The sequence below is a fragment of the Pezoporus flaviventris genome, unplaced genomic scaffold (assembly GCF_033815535.1).
Source record: "Pezoporus flaviventris isolate CSIRO_AGI_PZ_B2104156 unplaced genomic scaffold, CSIRO_AGI_Pfla_v1 ptg000023l, whole genome shotgun sequence".
Lineage (NCBI taxonomy): Eukaryota > Metazoa > Chordata > Aves > Psittaciformes > Psittacidae > Pezoporus > Pezoporus flaviventris.
Genome location: NW_026892571.1, coordinates 10666564 through 10684828, shown reverse-complemented (window position 1 = coordinate 10684828; position 18265 = coordinate 10666564). Strand labels below are relative to the sequence as shown.

The 18265-nt window shown below is 47.8% G+C and overlaps 1 protein-coding gene across 1 annotated transcript; it reads right to left on the bottom strand.

The window, feature by feature from the left end:
* Positions 1-11571: 11571 nt before the first annotated feature.
* Positions 11572-17772, bottom strand: MSX2 (msh homeobox 2). Its single transcript, XM_061456689.1, has 2 exons — positions 17284-17772; positions 11572-13620 (listed from the first exon to the last, which is right to left on the bottom strand). Exons 1-2 carry the CDS (start codon positions 17636-17638, stop codon positions 13196-13198), a joined length of 780 nt encoding a protein of 259 aa, XP_061312673.1. The 5' UTR covers positions 17639-17772; the 3' UTR covers positions 11572-13195.
* Positions 17773-18265: the final 493 nt, after the last annotated feature.

Genomic DNA, 18265 nt, shown 5'->3' with positions numbered 1-18265 from the left:
TCTTAAAATCTAGTCCAAAAGAACTCTGTTCAGGGTATGAAGATGGTTTTTAAGCAATAACAAAGAGAAATCGGTGATCCTGGTCATTTCTACCATCAGTTCCCAGCTGTTACAGGTTGTGTCTGAATTTCCAGTCCAACCATAAAACACAGTCACATCAGTTCAAGGAATGTCTAATGTTACTGTGTGCCAGTGCGAGCTTAGCAGCCCCAGTGACTCTTCTGCTCTCGTGATATCACAAAGAAGCAAGCTCCAAGCATCAGCTGAAGGTCTGTAGGAGTAAATTTACTTTGCGTTTCTCAAGGTTAATGTATTTTAATATACAAAGAGCAAAGCAAATATACACACAGATCTATTCTTTTAAAAGCACCAAAGGAGACAACTGGAGTCTCCCTTTGGTGCTTTCTTTCCTAGAGGCAATGCATAATCAGCTTTTGGTCTTCTCAACAGTTTAAGCTAATAAGCCAGACCATGAACTGGAGCAGCTGAAGCACAGACAAGTTACCTTCTGCCAACTTTTGGGAGCTGGGTGAGGCAGACAGCTGGAGGCCGTAACGTCTTAAAATCACCTCCACTGCACAGAGCTGGGGTGCTATCAGGGGAGAAGTGAGGTTAGGGTGAGCCTAAGACTACATGTTTCTACCTCTCTCCAATAATAGACTTTATTTCGTAGTCTTGAGCAAGCTAGTGGGAACTGGAGCTGGAATCCACCTTGCTGTTATGGCAGCCACACAAGATGAGAAAGAACTGTCTGGTCCCTCAGACAGACTATCAATAAGTAATATCCCCAGGGCTCAGAGGAATACAAGAGGCTTAATTCCTCTTGATTTTATTCCAGGAGCAGCAAGGAGGTGGATACCTAGACCCTAGGTATCAGAAAGGTAATTCCCAGATCCCAGAAGTAAATTGCATCCCTCAAAGTCAGTGAATTGGTATTTCTAAGCAGACAGTTTTGCCTCTATGGCAACATCATCACATGGCACTTCCCAGTAGCTGCTCTTCTTTATATTCTTGCTTTTATGGACAGAAAAATGCTTGTTGGGATATAGCCTTATAGATGCTTTCTTGTATCCTCCAACACACACAATCTTTCAGTTTAAAAACATACCACATAAAGCCAGCTCTTTGCAGATACCATACTCACAGTTCGCTGTTTAAGGTCAAAACTAGAGGAAGGACTGGGCCTTACTTCATCACATGTGAACAAGGACATGGAACTGTTGGAACAAGTCCAGAGGATGCCACGAGGATGATCAGGGGACTGGAGCACCTCCCGTATGAAGACAGGCTGAGAAAGTTGGGGCTGTTCAGCCTGGAGAAGAGAAGGCTGCGTGGAGACCTCCTAGCAGCCTTCCAGTATCTGAAGGGGGCTTGTAAGGGTGCTGCAGAGGGACTCTTCACTAGGGACTGTAGTGATAGGACAAGGGGTAATGGGTTAAAACTTAAACAGGGGAAGTTTAGATTGGATATAAGGAGGAAATTCTTTCCTGTTAGGGTGGTGAGGCACTGGAATGGGTTGCCCAGGGAGGTTGTGAATGCTCCATCCCTGGCAGTGTTCAAGGCCGGGTTGAACAGAGCCTTGGGTGACATGGTTTAGTGTGAGGTGGTCCTGCCCATGGCAGGGGGTTGGAGCTTGGTGATCTTAAGGTCCTTTCAGCCCTAACTATTCTATGTGCGAAGTCCAAGTCAGAATGTATCAAAACTGATTCTAATGTGTTCAATATTTTTGTTCACATGGCTTGGAAGACAAAAGTTAGGTATTGAATAAATAGACTACTTTGGATATTTAGGGGAATGTTTGTTTGAATTTCATGGGTGATTCCACTTCATGCTGTGTGATTTGATTTTTGGCCTTTGCTGCTCCTTCACAAACTGGTTCCCATTCCAATTCCTGTATGTTCCAGTGAGGCCAGCCCCTTGACTGGCTCCATGTGACATTTCCATCCATCTCCTCCCATGCATTCCTCTGCATTTGTAATGCTTTTAGATTATTCCAGTCTTGCACACAATAGACTTTCATGGCATTCCCTGTTTTCATTCCTTCTCCTTCCCCTCCCCACTCACCTCAAAGAGCAAAAAGTCTCTAAAGAAGGGAAATGGTCAGATCTGGGGGGAAAAAAAAAAAAAAAGGAAATGTGCCAGTAGGGATTAGCTGGAGTATGTGTAGGCGGCTGTATACTCTGGAAAGAATCTCGTCATGTTTGTTTTCCCTTGTTCTATATTTTGTAAGTTTTCCTTTAGTTTATCTCCAGTTTGGCTGTGCCTGATGCTAAACTTAGATGCCATTTAATGAGATTCTTCAAATCTTGAACTCCTGTGGATAGTGAAACACTTTCTAGCTTGACTGCCTTCCTTAGGCTTCAGAGTTAACAGTCCAACAACATGGAGTAAAAACCTCTCTCTCCCCAAGGAACTGTAAAACCTGGCATTTCTACAGGCTCAGAAAATCTCTTGCACCTTGTTCACATTGTATGAGTTTTCAGAGCTGTCAGTGCTGGTATTTTCAATAGCAACAAAAACATTTGTGCTTTTATTTTTTCTAAATGACAGCTCAGATCCTGAGACAGCCATGAGCTGGCAACCTGGCTAGCTGAGCTATTCCAAACTGGCCCAGTTTACTTGGCATCAGCAAGGAGGAAATGTCTCATTCTGTACTTGGCTTGCCAGGGAAGGTCTTGTTGCTTTCGCAGCAGTGTAGAATGACTGGCTGCTGCCCTTTGCTGCAGAGTTATGAATCGTGCTCTCTCTGTACTAGGAAGTGAAGCGTCTCACATGAATGGGTCTATTTGCCTGTCTACAGTACCACCCACCTTCCTACTGGCACATCTGCCTAAACCTGAAGTGTGGCAGCACATACCAACCTCAAAAGCAAGTGCCATGTAGCGTCCGGCTAAGTATTAATTGTACCAAACATGAATTGATAAAACTGCTTTTCAGGCTCGACTGAGAGTGCAAGAAGCAAAGATGCCTTCATACAGGCAAAACTTTCAGCTCAAGTTTCATAGTTCAAACAAACAAACGTTTGTTTGTTCCTTGATCTATTTTATTACTTAAAAAAAAAAAAAAAATAGAATGATGTCAGGAGCCTGCTTTGAGGCTTATCAAAGTGGCTGGGAGAATTTTCATTCTTCCTCTCCTCCTTGATACTAGACAGGAGTCGCATCAATCTGTTAATGTGGCCTTCCACATGACTCTAAAAGACATAACACAGACAACAATGAGGGTAAAGCCTCTGTTGTACAAACTCATGGACCACTCACATCTCCTGACCTCCTGGCCCACTACCAATCCTCAGGCTTCCTCCAAGGCAGCCCAGGGAGGTTTGTGCAGTTTGCTGCCCTGGATGATGCTGTTAACCACAGTGTAGGAACTGTCCCAGAAGACTCCGCCAGTTCCTCAATCTGCCCTTTGATGTTCTGCTGCTCTCCTAGTCAGTTTGGTCTAGAAAGTGGCAAAGAAAGATGAATACAAGCATTAAGTATATCCTCGAGCAGCAAAACACATGAAGCCTACTTTTTTGGTAATTGTGCTTCATAACTGCTCTCTCTAGTAGCCAAGGCAGAAGCTGCTGGCATATTCGTAAGGTTGTGCTCTCTCTCATTTAGCTTTTCTCATGTTTCTTAAGAGTTGAGCTCTGGTTACAGCCTTAGTGGGGATTTAACAGGATCTGTCTCTCTGCTATCCAGCAGTGTATTTTTGCGAAAATCACAGCAACCTGATTATTTCTGAGACCTCTGCCCCCTTGTCAATTTTGATTGCAGTTGGCCCAGGAGTTCAAAAGGCTGTAACAGTTTGATCATATAATCCCAGCTTCCTTAGGAAACCAAGCTAAGGAGCAAACAAACAGAAGTCCTTACAGAAATACTCCCTTGATAGCTGAAGGGTTTTTTTAATCAACACCTTGACTTCTATGAAGATTTTTACCTTCACTTCCCACAAAGATTGTCTTACAGATCAGCCATTAAATGTGCAGAAGTAGCTCTGGAGAAGCACTGTTACAGCTAGGTTTGCTTTAGGGTTAGTCTGTGTCCCAGTGGGAGCCATGGGAAACCAGCACAGGACCCAGCTGCCTGGCCAGCATCACCTCCTACACCTTGTGCAGAAGATGACTGCTTGTGGAGTAATTAGCAGACATATTTAACTGGAGCAAAGCTCAGGGCTGAGCTGTTCAGTGGATGGGGTATGAAGAGGGAGAGGAGTTCCCTAGATGAACAATCCCTTCTGACCTATTCACCCAACTCAAATCCTGTCCTGAGTTGCTGTGTTGGGGCGGGGGGGGATGGTACGAGCTCCAGCCCTGGAAGCCTGGGACTAGGGACAAGAAATGACACCTGACCATGGTCCCAAGTGGTTTCTTGCCCAGCTTGGAGGGTCACTTGCCCCAGGGAGTGCAGGGAGCAATCTGAGTCACTAATGGCCTTGATTCAGGCACTGGAATTGGAGCTGAGCAAAACTCTCTGCAACTCACAACTTTGACACATCCACCTCTGTGCAGCGTGACTTCAGAGCAGGAGCACCTTGCTTGGCTTCCTCCAGGTTAGCAGCCAGCTTCTCCTTCCTCCACTTCCTTTTTTCCCTTGTTGCTCTTTCCATGAACACTGACAGCAGATCTGCTGAAAGGGTGATTTTACAACCTAATCCCAGTAAAAGACAGCAGCTGCTGATGCGGAAACCCTGATCAAGAGCATGCCTGGATGGTCCAAAGTAATATGTTTGGGTATTAATTGCAAACGCTTTTGCATCTGTTAGTTTCAAAGCAGTTCTTTAAATAATAATAATGGAATGGCAAATATGCCAAAAGCGATTATTTATGCACTTTCAGTGTTATTTGATCTCAGTCAGTTACTACTGTGTTCCAAAGAAGAGGCTGGCGAAGCAAATCTCCCTCCTTCTCTTTCTTTTTAAGGACATGGGGACTAACATTTTCAGGTCGTCAAAAAAGATGACGCCTCAAGCCAAGGCGTTTAAACATAAAACACTCGTGTGAGGGGAGAACTGACTCCATGGCGAAAGGCGGGGAAAGGCCGGGGTGGGGGGGTTGAAGCACTGCTTGCATCTCCGGCCCCGACCCCGCACAGGGCTCCGGGTCTACCGGGCTGTAAATAACCTGGTAAGTGATCGGGAACGGCCTCTCGGAAGGCAGAGCCCGCATTTCTCCTTTCCTCAGGCAAAGAGAACAAGATCTCTCTTTCTTAATCTTTTCTTTCCTTTCTCCCTTCTTACTTCCCCCCCCCCCCCCCCCCCCCACATAGCTTTCCCCTCTCTAAGAGGTGTACGTTTAATTATAAAGGGCCCTTTTTCTGTTGTAATCTGTTTCCAGTTCAATTCCTTTGCTGGATAAATCCCTTAAACGTGTTGTCATTCCTTATTTATTGATTGCAGGTATTTGGGGTTTAATTGAGCAAGTCGGTCGTGGCCCAGGGCAGGAGTGGCGCTACATGAGCAATTAAATCTGATTAGCCCGAGCCCTTTAAGCCCCAGCTGGGTGATTGATAACCGAGACCAACATTCTTCAATTGACTCGCTACATCAAAAAGGAGAAAGGCTTAAGGAGAAAGGAGGAGAAACGCATGGGTCCAACATGAAAAATAGCAAAGGAGCTGAGCTAACGGCAAAGGAAGCAGGGAGAACAGTCCTGGTCAGCCCATAAAATAAATCCGTAAAGTGTCTCCTCCTTTAAAACTCAGCCAAGGCTGCTTTTCGGTGTTGGTTTTTGTTTGGGTTTTTTTTTTTTCTTTCTTTTCTTATTCTCTCCAGGTTGGACTGAAGTGACTTGAGCTGGGCAAAAGTGGCGGAGCTCGGATTTTAACACCCTTCAGCCCTCGGAGCTGAGCTCCATCCATAAAGCTGTCGTCTGTTTGTTACTGTGTTTGTCCGCTCCGTCATTACGCTTTTTGCCCAGTAGTTTAAGAAAATAAACTAGGAGGGAGAACAGGAGTGAGTAACCCCCATTTATCAAGCTGATGGATGTCCCGTGTCTCCCTTTTGCTGCGGAGGGGAGGAGCAGCGGACGCGGTGGAAAGAGAGAGGTCCCTGCTGCAGCATCCCCGCCAGTGCCGGGGAAGCGGGGTCTCACCGGCCGCTTCGGGGTTTTGGGGGACAGGGATACTGTCACCGGCTTGGGAGAGGGAGCAGCTCTGCTTCTGAGCTGGCTGATGCTCCGTGACAGTCTGAATTAGCCCTGTTAAAATCTCGGGAGCAGTACCCCCAGGACACACACCACCCCAAGAAGCAGCCTAGTTTTCTGCTCGGCACCAGAAAGAAGGGGGGGTACAGGCAGCTCCCAGACCCGCCTCGCCTCCACGGTGCCAGACCCGGGGATCCCGCCTTTGCGCACGGAGCCACCGCGCCGGCACCGCCCGCCTCCTCCTAAATTACAGCGAAAGCGACTTGACGGGAGCAATCAAAGAGAGGGGAGTGGGGGAAAGCCTCGGGGGGGGAAGACACCGGGCGGGGGGGCCGCCGGTCCCGGCGGGCAGCGCCCCAGGCCGGGGCGGGCGCCGGGGCTCGGAGGGGTGGGGGATGCCGCCCCCCCCCGGGGCTCCGAGGGCGCTCCCCTCCTGCCCGCCGACTTTTCCCTCGGATCAAAACAGCTTGAAAGCAGCAGAAATCACTGGGGAGGGGCGGAGGACGTCAGCAGGAGCTGGACTTCTAAAAACCGTTCCGCCCCATAGGCTTTAATATTAAAAACCCCCTAGGAGTCTCAGACACTGTATTAATTAGTGCAACCACCCATGAAAAGTTGGGTTTGGAACAGCATTCTTTGCCCTGTGTGAAACAGCAACCCTAATAAACAATTGTTAACTTGGCCTATTGCCTCTGGTAAATTACACAGCATTAAAAAATAATGCTTTTCATATTAGGCAGTAATTAAAGGTTGGGACAGCTTTAAAACAAGAGGGGGAGGGGGAGGAATCAAAGAAAATATAAAAATGTTCTTTCAAGAGTTATGGGAGGCTAATAAAGTATGTCTGTTATAGTGCACCACTTTGCCCCCAGCTACAGCCAAACTGGAGCCACTGCAATTGCCTCTCAATAAGATAATGATATTCCTTTCTCTGCTATTAAAAGGCTCCCAGTGCAAACTTAAAATGATTTATTTAATTTAAGAAATTATGAGGTGTAACTTCAAAGCGTAAGCCGTTAGTAATGGAAAACACCAGGTTGTTTAAAATTATAATAATAATTGTTTGGAATACAGTGACATCAAAGTGCTTTCATCACCAAATAAAATATAGCGCAGACCCCCAAATCCAGTGGAGTTTATTGAGTAGACATTTTTTGGTGTGTTTTTATTATTTCCTTATCAAGAGACATTATTTTAGCAGCTCCTTTTCTCAGCTTTGATGTTTTGACAGTCTTAAATTAATTTTATTGCATTTTTTTGGCTCGGAGATGGGAGATTATTCTGACTGCTTATTTTTCATTATGACTTTTTTGTTTTCAAGAACCGGTTTGTTATTTAACACAGCACCTTGATAAGCGCGGTTGAAATGAATTGGCCATTACAGGTCATTAAAAAGCAAAGAATTCTGTTTTCAAGCAATCCATTACACGTCTGGGAAAATATTCCTACTTAAAACAAACTTTGAGCCGAACGCTGGCATAATCAGTTTAATAAAACGGGTAGCGCATAGTTTTAAGGAACATGGTTTTTTCTTTACGAGATTCTTGCTTATTCAAAACACATACATATACAGAGCATTTTGCCAAAAAAAGGCCTGCCCTTACAGTAAGAATATCACAGAATGTTTTTAATTTCCTTGAACAGTGTTATAAAACATTAATCGTGCGTACATTGCTTGAGACTTTTCCTTCCCAAGCAAAGCAGAATTATTCCAATCCCCTTTTAAAAAAATGGTAGCATTTTAAAATATACCGCAGTTGCAGCTTTATAGACCGGTATTTCCACTAAAACAGCAGGGACAGAATTGCTCTGGTGTTAAAAGACTGAAATATAATGGATGGAAAGATTTTTATTCCTTTCGTGCAGCTAGTTGGGAACTGCTGGTAGCACCCGCCAAATACCTTACGGATTACGGTGGGAAACACGCATCGAGGGACTAAAGAAGTCATAACCAACTCAAAACAAACCTAAAAAGCTCAACAGCAAAACGAGCCCCGAAGTTACCCACTCGCCGAGCTGGCGGCCGGCACCGAAAGGGACCGTGAACCGCGTAGCCCTTCGTTCCTGGGTTTCCCAGTGCGGGGATGAGGTTTTCCCTGAAATTCCTAATGTTTTTCACTGGAAAACAGTCACCTCCTGCATTGGAAGGGAAAAAGAAAATAGAATAACCACTTTGTTTTTATTTTGAGAGACAGACTTTCTCTGCAAAGGATGTGGGCACTGCCGAAAGTGGGGGAACTTCAAGAACTGACCCCGGGAAAAGGTTTATTTTAACTCTCCGTACTGCTTACCGATCATGGGCACGAGAGAAATACAGTCACGCTATGGAGTGTTGTTTCATGTTTTTTTGTGGATTTTTTTTCCTTTTAATGATTTTTATATATATGTATTTAAAGTTTAAGAGACACGAATTGGTCTGCGGGGCTATTAAACTGCGGATAAACAGAGGGGGAAATATGCTTTGGGGAAAGAAAACTGTTAAGTTCCCTATCCAAAGAGCCCTGAGCTGAATCCGCTGCGGCTGCATCTCGGATTCTCCTGCTCCTTGCGCGGGAGCTGCGCGCAGAACGGAATAGTGCGCGGCCTGGGGCCTCCTCCGCAGCCCTGGGGAGCTGGGCGCTTCTCGGGCGGGTGGTTCGTCCTGTGTCATGCTCCCTATCGTGCCCCCCGTGGGCTCTCAGCTCACCCCATAAATTCCTTCAAAAGATGTAAGCACACTGGGCACTTTTGTAGCTATGCATACAAGCACTGTATGGAAACTTGTGATGTTCAGCTCACCTCTGTAGCGATGTGTGTGCGCGTACACACAGCCCCGGTGAAGCAGTGCCCACGCCAAGAAGACCTCACTGGGGCCGGGCGGGGCGGGGGGAGAGTTGCACACATACACGCTGCTGCAGACTCCGCCAGCCACACAGACCTGCCGGCCCGGAGCCGAGCTGCGACCCCCGGAGCCCTCCTGCTCTCCCCGGGCCGGATCAGCGGAGCAGGTGCCCGCTCCTGCGCGGAGCTCCCGCGGCGCGGAGCTTTCCCCAGAGCCGGTGCTCGGCCGGGGGCGGCTCCATCCCCGCGGTACGGCTTTTGAGGTCCCCGTTGCTCCCGGCTTCGCCGAGGGGCTCGCGGCGGAGATCAAACCCCTTCGTTTTCGAGGATGCGGCTGAGAGACGCGCCGCAGCCAGCGAGTTTTTCTTCCTTCCCCGTAAAAAAGCAGGAATTCCGGGGTTTGACAAGGCAACGTGACAACATGAAATGCAGGCTCCGAGCGCCCGTGGCTTTAGGTAATGAGCGCTGGGCCATAGCCGGTCAGAAAGCCCATTCCTAACTGTTTATGTCAACAAATCCATACCTCTTGAATTAAGGTCCCGGGAGAGCTGCTCTGTGCCCGGCTGGCCTGAGCCGCCGTTCAGCAAGTCGGGATTTTAAGGATCGGGATAATTTATCGTGTTGTTTTTAATGTTTATTATTTATTGCTCTAATTATTTTTCACTTTCTATTGGGAATTTAAAATATATAGATGTACCTGGAACAGATGCCAACTCCTTTCATTCTCACTCAAGTTCTAATCATCGCATCTGCTTTGTGTCAGAAAATACTTTGGGAACAATTTAACTTTGCATTAAAATAACTAATTAAAGCCACACCTCCACAGTCTCTTGCGAAAGTGGAGGAGGAATTTCGGTAAGTGCATCGCTTTTAATGATAGCATTCTGATTTCCCTGCCTTGCTGTAATTTATTCAGTTACAGATCTGCCTGCGGGGCAGCTCCCATTAGGCCGATGATGAAGTCTCATGAGTAAAGCTTGACACCTCCCTCCTAATAAAATATAATACTCAATTAACTCGGCCTTTCTGAAGGCTTTAATTGGAACAAGTTAATAATGGGCGCAGGGTGAATTGTCATGCCATCCGCAAGTTCGGGGATGGTGTCATGGATCCGTCCTGCCTTTCCCATAACAGAGGTTGTAACCGAGATTTGGAAGCTTTTCCTTCAACACCCTTGTGTTCTGCAATAAATCTGTATCCATTTAAGGATCTATCATAACACACACAAAGCTCCTGCGCTCAAAGAATTTCCAGCGAAAAGATTTAGCTGTAATCCCTGACACAGCTGATTTATGCCGAAGGTTAAAATGTACCGCTGGTTTATTTATAACCTGCCTAGCCCTTGGACAACCGGGCGAGGAGTGCAGGGACGAGGGGTAACTGCCCCTGCCCCAGAGCTGGGGTGAGAGCACTTCGAAGAAAGTGAGCTCCAGAAAGAAGCGGCTGTCTCCGGTTTTTATGCGGCAGTAAATGCTAATTTGAAAAGTCTGCGTGGCGATTAGATTCCCCCAGCTTTGTTCCCTACAGTTGCGAAGCGGGAATGTTAACAGGGGTTTTATTTAGGAGCCGGGAGAGAGGCGAGCAGGGTATGATGAGAGATGCCCTAGGATCCCGAGCCGCAGCCCACTCCTCACAGCCCAACTCGGGAGGCGTCCTCCCCCCCTGCAGGTTTCCTCCCCGCACCGCAGAGGCCGGAGCTGCCTAGCGCAGAGCGCGGCTGCCCAACACACCCGGGGGACCGGGTGCACCCTCGGGCCGCAGAGCTGCCCGTTGGGAGAGCGATTCGCTCTGGGATGCTGGGGGAAAGCTCTCCTCCGTGCACTGGAAGCGCATTTGAGTTCATCTGCTTCCACAGAGCAAAAGAACCTTTTTTCTCCACCTGGGATGCCAAGCCTCCTACAACAGAATTTACACTGGTGTAGCACGGGACTTGGGTGTAACACGGTAAACTACTCCTGACCTCCTGGGTACCCCTCTGATCCGAGTAACCCTCTCCAGCCCCCCTCACCAGAAAGGCCGGAGTGAGTGCTCTGGCACCTGCTCCCTGGGTAGCACATGGGCTGCTCTCAAAACAATGTGTTGGCAGCACATGGGAGCCCCGCAGTGCCACTATACAGAAGTATTCATAGAATCATAGAATAGTTTGTGTTGGAAGGGACCTTCAAAGGTCATCTATTGCAGGGGCCTGACAGATCTTCTCTGTATGACAAGGCCCTCAAATGCCGCAGGGGTTGAATCTAGCCACCCACTAAAGCACACATTTGAAGACAATGGAAAGGCAAGTCAGAAGGAGAGTCCTGAGCAAAAGAGAAAGGTACATGAGCTAAGAAAAGTGATGGAAACATCACCAGAGTACGATGTTGTAAAGAGCAGAGGCGCCTAAAAGTGGTTGTTAAAAACAAGGAAGCCTCATAAAAGGTTTGGCTTTTGACTTTGAATTGTTGACTTGCAATTCACCTTCATGTGCTGCAAATTTGGCTTTAATTCAGATTCAGAAAGGGGAAATAATCATAAAGGCAACCCAAACATTCCTTTGAACTTGACCCAGCGGTGCAAAACACACACACAGAGAAGTTACCTTTTAAAGAACTCCAAACGCTAAGAGACCCACACACAATTAAACATGTTTTTTCTTTTTTAATTTAATTCGAAATAAGAGATAAGAAATAATAAATCTTCAATAAAATATATAAAATTGTACAAGGCATCCCTTTCAAAGGGACTTTCCTATAATGGAAGATTGGGGTGAGGAGGAGAGAGAGGGAAAGTTCATCTATAGTGGGTACCAGGCGATGACACTGCCTGGGTCAAAACAAACCAAAACCAGCAAAACCTCGTGGCTTTTTTAATTTTTCTATTTGTTTTGTTTTGTTTCTTTCTTTCTTCCAGAACAACATGCTAAGAAAATAAATCCAGGAGAAGCTCTGCCTTCAGTGCTCCACAGCCTTTGGAGTAACTTTCTCACAAAGTTTAGCAAAAGTAATACATATAATACAATAGTTATAAGGAGAAGCCTGGGGAAGACACTGCCAGCACTTTGGGGAGCTCCCACAGGGACAGGCAGATTACACAGTTTCTTGGCACCCCACCATTCTACCAGCATAGTTGTTTGTTTGTGATACCTGGATCTCACCTAAGAAGGGCTTAAAGCATGAGTCACACTGGCATCCTCAGCGAGGGAAGCAGAGGAAGACTCAGGGGTTCTTCTATTCAACACAGACTGTTGCAAATACTAATAAAAAACCCCAAACATCTCCCAGAAGTGTTCCACAATCCTTTGCTCACCACCACTGTGGAAACAACCCACAACCTTCTTTCCCCAGAAAGCTTCCTTCCTTCTCTCCTGGTTTTCAAAGAGCATTGCAGAGCCAAGATTACCTGGCTGTAGCCAAAAATTTCTAAGCATGCCAATAGGAAGAGATAAAGACCAGACTGCCTAATAACCCTCTCTTGCACTTTACCTCCCCTCACAGTGCTTTACAAACAGTGAAGCTATTTATACAGATAAAGACATTACAGGAGCCAATGGTGGATGAAGCTGCGCTCTACATTTAGGGGCCCCGATGCTCATCTTGTTGCAAACATTTGCAGAGGTTTGGGGTGTGGAAATTTTTCTTACCCCCAGAAATGCAGGAACTTGCTGGCTCTTAACTTCACTCAGGCTCTACTGGGTCTAGTTTCTATTTACATGGTGTCTCTAGCTAAGGGCTTTGCTTTCTTTAAAAAAAACAAAAACAAAAACAAAACCCAATCAACAAATCCTTGATTATTCCTTTTTATTTCCCTCCCCCACTGCCCCCATATTAAGTGAAGGCAACTTAGAGTGTGGGTTTAGGGTTTGCACCCCTCTTACTTTAAACATATGCTGGGCCCCATCAGGAAGGCGTTGGGAAATATTTGCCTCAATAAGATGAGATTGCTTTATCGCCCGTTCTTTTTTATTCTAGTTTTATGTGCACTGTATAAAATCCCTACATTTGCTCAACTTTTTTATCCTTTTTTTGTTTGTTTTTACATATTTTTTTTCTTTGAGGATCAGACTCTGAGCGCTCAGAGCACTCTCAGAAGACGCCCAACCCGTAGCATACAGGATGCCTTGCTTTGCTAACGCAAACTCCCGTACACTCAGGATGGCAAATAGAAGCGTGCAGAAGGAGCGGCCAGTACTGGTTGGGGTACTGCCTTCTCAGGGTTGGACATGATCCAGCAGGAAGTCTGTCTCACTGTCACTTTGTCTTTCTGATCTTCTTAGGATAAGTGGTACATGCTATATCCAACAGGAGTAGCATAGAGTCCAACGGGTGGGATAGGAAGCACAGGTCTGTGAAAAGGATAGGATGTTCCATACAGTGAGGCAGCCTGGATAGGAGAGTTGATGGGGAAAGGAAGGCTGAACCCCGATGGCAACATGGGCTTTGCTGCCATTTTGAGCTTCTCTAGCTCAGCCTCCTGCAGTCTCTTGGCCTTGGCCCTCCGATTCTGGAACCAGATTTTGACCTGGGTCTCTGTGAGGTTGAGGGAGCTGGAGAACTCAGCTCTCTCGGCGATGGACAGATACTGCTTCTGGCGGAACTTGCGCTCCAGAGCCAGCAGCTGGGAAGTGGTGAATGGGGTTCGGGGCTTCCTGTTCGTCTTGTGCTTCCTCAGGGTGCAGGCAGTGGGGCTCAGATGTCCTGCAAGGAAGGGAAAGGCTGGTTATCACAAAAGCAGGGAGACTTGTGTGCTCTGGAGAGACGCTGTGCTTGAGAGGAATGGGGTTAGGAGGGAGGGGTATGTGAAGGGACTGTTGCCAGGTGATACCCTCAAAACGGGTTCTTTCTGCAAGCGGCTATGGAAAGCCTTCTTCTGGCCAAACTTGTGTTCACAGGACTTGAGCCAATGTCCTGGGAAGTGAAATCTTTCCTCAGCAATTTCAAAATGACAGCTTGTAGTCAAAGAAGGCACAAAGGATTCCCAGATACACACACAGCCAGTCGCTTTAGGAGTCACATCACGGGTCTAGAGCACTCAAAACAGCTGCCCTGGCAGCTGCAGAACTGGACGAGTCACTCTAGCAAAGTATGGGGCAAACCTATTTGTAAAAGCAGAAGACTCACTCACAAAAGTGAATCTCTTGCAGCAGTACAAAAGACAAGCTCAGCTCTGCTTCAGAATTTCTCCACCAAAAGCAGCAAGTCAACCCTATCTATTTTTCTCTCGGCTGAAGTGGGTCTGATAATTTTTGTGGTTTAGATAACTGGGCATTTTTCTTGCTATTTCTTCTTCAAGAGCAAGTTTTTCCTCTGCTTAATAACTTTTCAAGGAATGTTTTCCCGTTTTCAACAAGTATAAAGAAACCTTATATTAAAAAAAAAGCAGTGCACATCTCATTCAGCATTTTGCTATTAGACTTTTGCCTTTTCAAAACCAAAACAAAACCCCCAGAACAAACCAATAACTGTAGCATCTGTAGCCAATACAAGTCAGGAAACCTACTACCGTTTATACTTCCCTTGTAACCCCAGCCAGGTTAGGCACATGTGCCGGGATGGCACATCGCTGACTTCTCTTTAGATTAACTTTTCACTAATAGTTTTGCAAGCTAAAGAATAATTAAAAAGCATACGGCGGACTTGAAAAGCGTGACTTATTTGCTGTGTTCCAAATCACTCTCAGGGCATATGACAAGTCACCCTGGCTCCCTAGCTTGATCCAGAATGACACACAGGCTGCCCTTAAGAGGCTGCTAAATTTTACACATGCTGCAGTCTGCTTCAAACGCTCGTCAGTATTTGCACGTCGCGTTTTCTGGGCTCCTTTCACTTTACTCTTTTTAAAAATAGACAGCACCACGGAGCTGCTTAAGTGCTTATCACGCAATTAAAAATTAATCCCATGAGGAAAGTGTTCAGAAGTTCAGAAAGGGGAGGGAGAAAACAGCTACATCGGGGAAAAGTTAAACCCTTCTTACTCTTCTTCTAGATACTGAAAGCGAAAAATAAAGTCCTCTTAGAAAACAACTTGTCAGATACCATCTTATGATCACACGAAGGCGTTTTAACAATTAAGGGGCTCACCATGACAATTGGTTCACCCCTAAAACTGCACTAAACTAAAACTACGCTAAATCGACCCTAAATTCACTACCGGTCACCCCGCATTTCCACTCTCTATTTGTAAAGGCAGCCTTTTCTCCAAGAGAAGCTCTCTAAAGCCCCGGCTAAGAGGGGCTCCTGCTCATCCAGGCCGGAAGGGGTTTATTTACGAGGCAGCCCATGGTTCCGGCGATCGCGCCCCGTCCCAGAACTTCCCCGGCTCTGGGCTTTGCCCCGGCTGCTGCTGCGCAGGAACGGCAACAACCAGCTTTTACATTAAATCCAGGACAAGAATTCCCCCCCGGGAATACACCCCGAGTCTTCATGGGCTTCTTCCCCCGCCGGCCCCCAAGGGACTGCCAAACAATGATAAGAAGCAGGGACCGTCGTCGCCGCCGCAGACCCCGTAATTGCGTCTACCCTGTGCTAGTCCCCAAGCACTCGCCGCAGTGATTTGTTTCCCTGGGTTTGGTTGGGTTTTTTTTGGTTTGTTTTGTTGTTTGGGTTTTTTTTTTTCCCCTCTTCCCTGGTTAACCTCCGTTTCTGGCCAAAACCATCACTTTAGCTCCCTCTCCGTATTGCTCAGCTCTTTGCCCAATTCATCCCACTCGTAATATTAATAATAGTAAATCGAGGAGCTGCTTCTAATGTCAAACCCTCCACGGGCAGACGGGCTTCTCGCAGGAGAACCAGTCACTGCATCTCGCTGTCACACCGGCTCTGAAGGGCCCGAGGGCCGGGGAGGGGGCCGGGGGAAGAAGGAAAAACGGTTGAGGCCGAAGGACCTTCCCTTCCCCAATCGCCATTATTAACCCCAAATCCCGCTGCAAACACCGGACCTGAACTGCCTAAGTTCTGTACAAAGCTATTTTTCAGACGTCTGAACCACCGATCTGAATAAAGAAAAAGGAGGAATTCCGAAGGGGAAAAAAAGAAATGTACCAGGAGAAGACTAGGCCGTGCCTAAGTCTAGGGTTTTGAGCAGTTTAGAGGAGGGGTCCGGGTAGGAGCACACGCTTCTTTATACAATTTCCAGCATACTGGGGGTAAAAATCGCAAACAGGAGCTGCTCGGGGAATGACAAGGGCGAGCTGCTTTCCTCCCGGGGCCTCTCCAGGGCTCTCTCCCCGCACGTTAGAAATCAAATTAATTCGGGGTTATCGCAAAGGAAAGGAAGTGGCTGAAAGCCAAATCGAAATGATTGTCAAAAAAATAAAGGAGCTGTAATAGAGCTAAATTTCCTTCCCGCAACATTAGTTTACAGGAACAAATTCTGCGAGATTGTCCGGCTCAACGGTTGTAGCGTTTGTAAAGTTACCGACTTAAATAAATAAATTTACAGAGGGTATGTTGGGGATGCAGAACAGAGTGAATCGATGTGCTGATGCAGGTGTACAGCCGCCAAGGCTTTTGGCGGTGGGCAGAAAACTTAAGTACCGCCGGGCTGCGGATCTCACCTTTTCCTGTAGGTAGCTTTGTGTATTTTTATTTTTAAAAGCAATTGATTTATTTTCCCCCTCTCTTTTTTAAAGGTTTATTACCGAAAGCAGAACGCAGCTCGGCACAGACCCAGCAGCGCGGCTCCCAACAGCCCAAAGGCTGAAGAGGTGACCTGTCACCTACTGATTGCCTGTCCTTAAAGCGGTGGGAACACGGTCGGGAGACATCCAGGGATAAAGAGATCGGGCCCGGCTCGGGGAACGCTTGACAGGCAGCGTTCAAGGAGCGAGAGAAGCGACCACCCGTGCCAGAGGAGACAGCGTCAGGACCCGGCGCGCAGAAAGCGCGCAAGGCTGGAAGGAACAATTCCCAACTTTAAGAGGTTGCTTTGCAACGTTTGGAGACGGGAGGAAAATTCCTAATTCTCGTGGCAACGGGATAACATAAACGGACGAAGTGGCACCCAGTGAGCCGTGTGTTAGGAAAGGGAGCTAGTCCCTGGTAGCTCCTGAACTTTCTATGGTTTTAAAAGCATTATATACTTATATACATTCACAGGTATACAAGTATATAACTACATAGATACAACATATAAATGAAGAAATATGTAACATACGTATAAAAATCGGGTGCATAGCTATAAATACATACATAAAATAGTATATACGTGTATATGTATACGTCCAGCGTGCCACAGACGGGCTCGGCACGCCGGCAGCCGCGCTGCCCGAGGCCGGTGCTCGGAGCTCCCGGCCGGAGCGGTGCCCGCCTGCCCTCCCTGGCCACCCGCTAGCCCCCGACACCACTTCCCCGGGCACTCACTTGGCGGAGGGGAGTATCTCCCCGCTTCTTGAATCCAGGACGTGCCGTCCTCCGAGTTCTCCGATTTGACCGAGGCGGTGTCGAAGGTTTTTGTAAGCGCCCCAGGGGGGGTGTGCGCGTCCCGGGAGCCGTGGCCCGACAGCAGCAGGTTCCTGGAGGTGCCCACTGCCGCCCCGTCGGCGCTGGTCCCCGCCGCGGGCAGCGGCAGCTCTTTGGGGGGTTTCTTGTCGGACATGAGGGCTTCCACGCTGAACGGCAAACTGGACACCTTGACTTTGTGGTGCTCCTCGGTGCCGGCCGACGGGCCCTCCTCATCGGAGGAGAAAACCTCCTTCGCCTTGGAAGGAGAAGCCATCACGGGAACGGAGGGAGGCTGGAGCGAGGCCGCCCGGGGAGCTGCGCTGCGCCTCTGCCGGGCCCTGCGCAGGGACGGTGTGAGTGGGGCTCTGCGGGGCCGCCCCCCTTTTCCCCCCTCTAGGCTCCCAGGCGCTTTCCTCCTTTGGGAAGTAGTGTAGACGCCCCACGAACCAATGAGAACCAGCGCTGGGGCCTGACGTCACGGGGTGACTCATGCCATTGGCTCGGCAGCGGGGGGGCGGGGCCAAATCACTTTTATTTTCCTTTTTATTATTTTTTTCTTCTTTTTTTTCGGGGCGATTTTGTTTGGGGAGTTCCCCCCTTCCCCCGAAATGAATTAGGAGTTAATGACACGGGCAGCCAGCGGAGCTGTGCTATTAAGGCACCGTCCAGGGCTGTAATCACAGCAAGGCAAGGAACGAAAAAAAGCAAGAGAAAAAAAAAAGCCGCGGGGGTAATTTCGGCTGATGATGATCATCAGGCGAAGAGGAAACTTTAGAAGATCGCGGCTCTGCCTCCTCTCGCCGCCGGCCCGGTTCCTCCCATCGGGTACCGCCGCGCCCCATCCCCGCCGCCCTCCCCAGAGCGGGGCTTGTCACGGCCCCGCCGCGTCTCCAAACAGGAG

What these genes read in the sequence shown, in the direction of transcription:
- MSX2 (XM_061456689.1), bottom strand. Translation starts at nt 17,638, where the DNA reads ATGGCTTCTCCTTCCAAGGCGAAGGAGGTTTTCTCCTCCGATGAGGAG. An exon ending in GAGATACTCCCCTCCGCCAA is followed by an intron (nt 13,621 to 17,283) that starts GTGAGTGCCCGG and finishes CCTTCCTTGCAG; the next exon opens with GACATCTGAGCCCCACTGCC.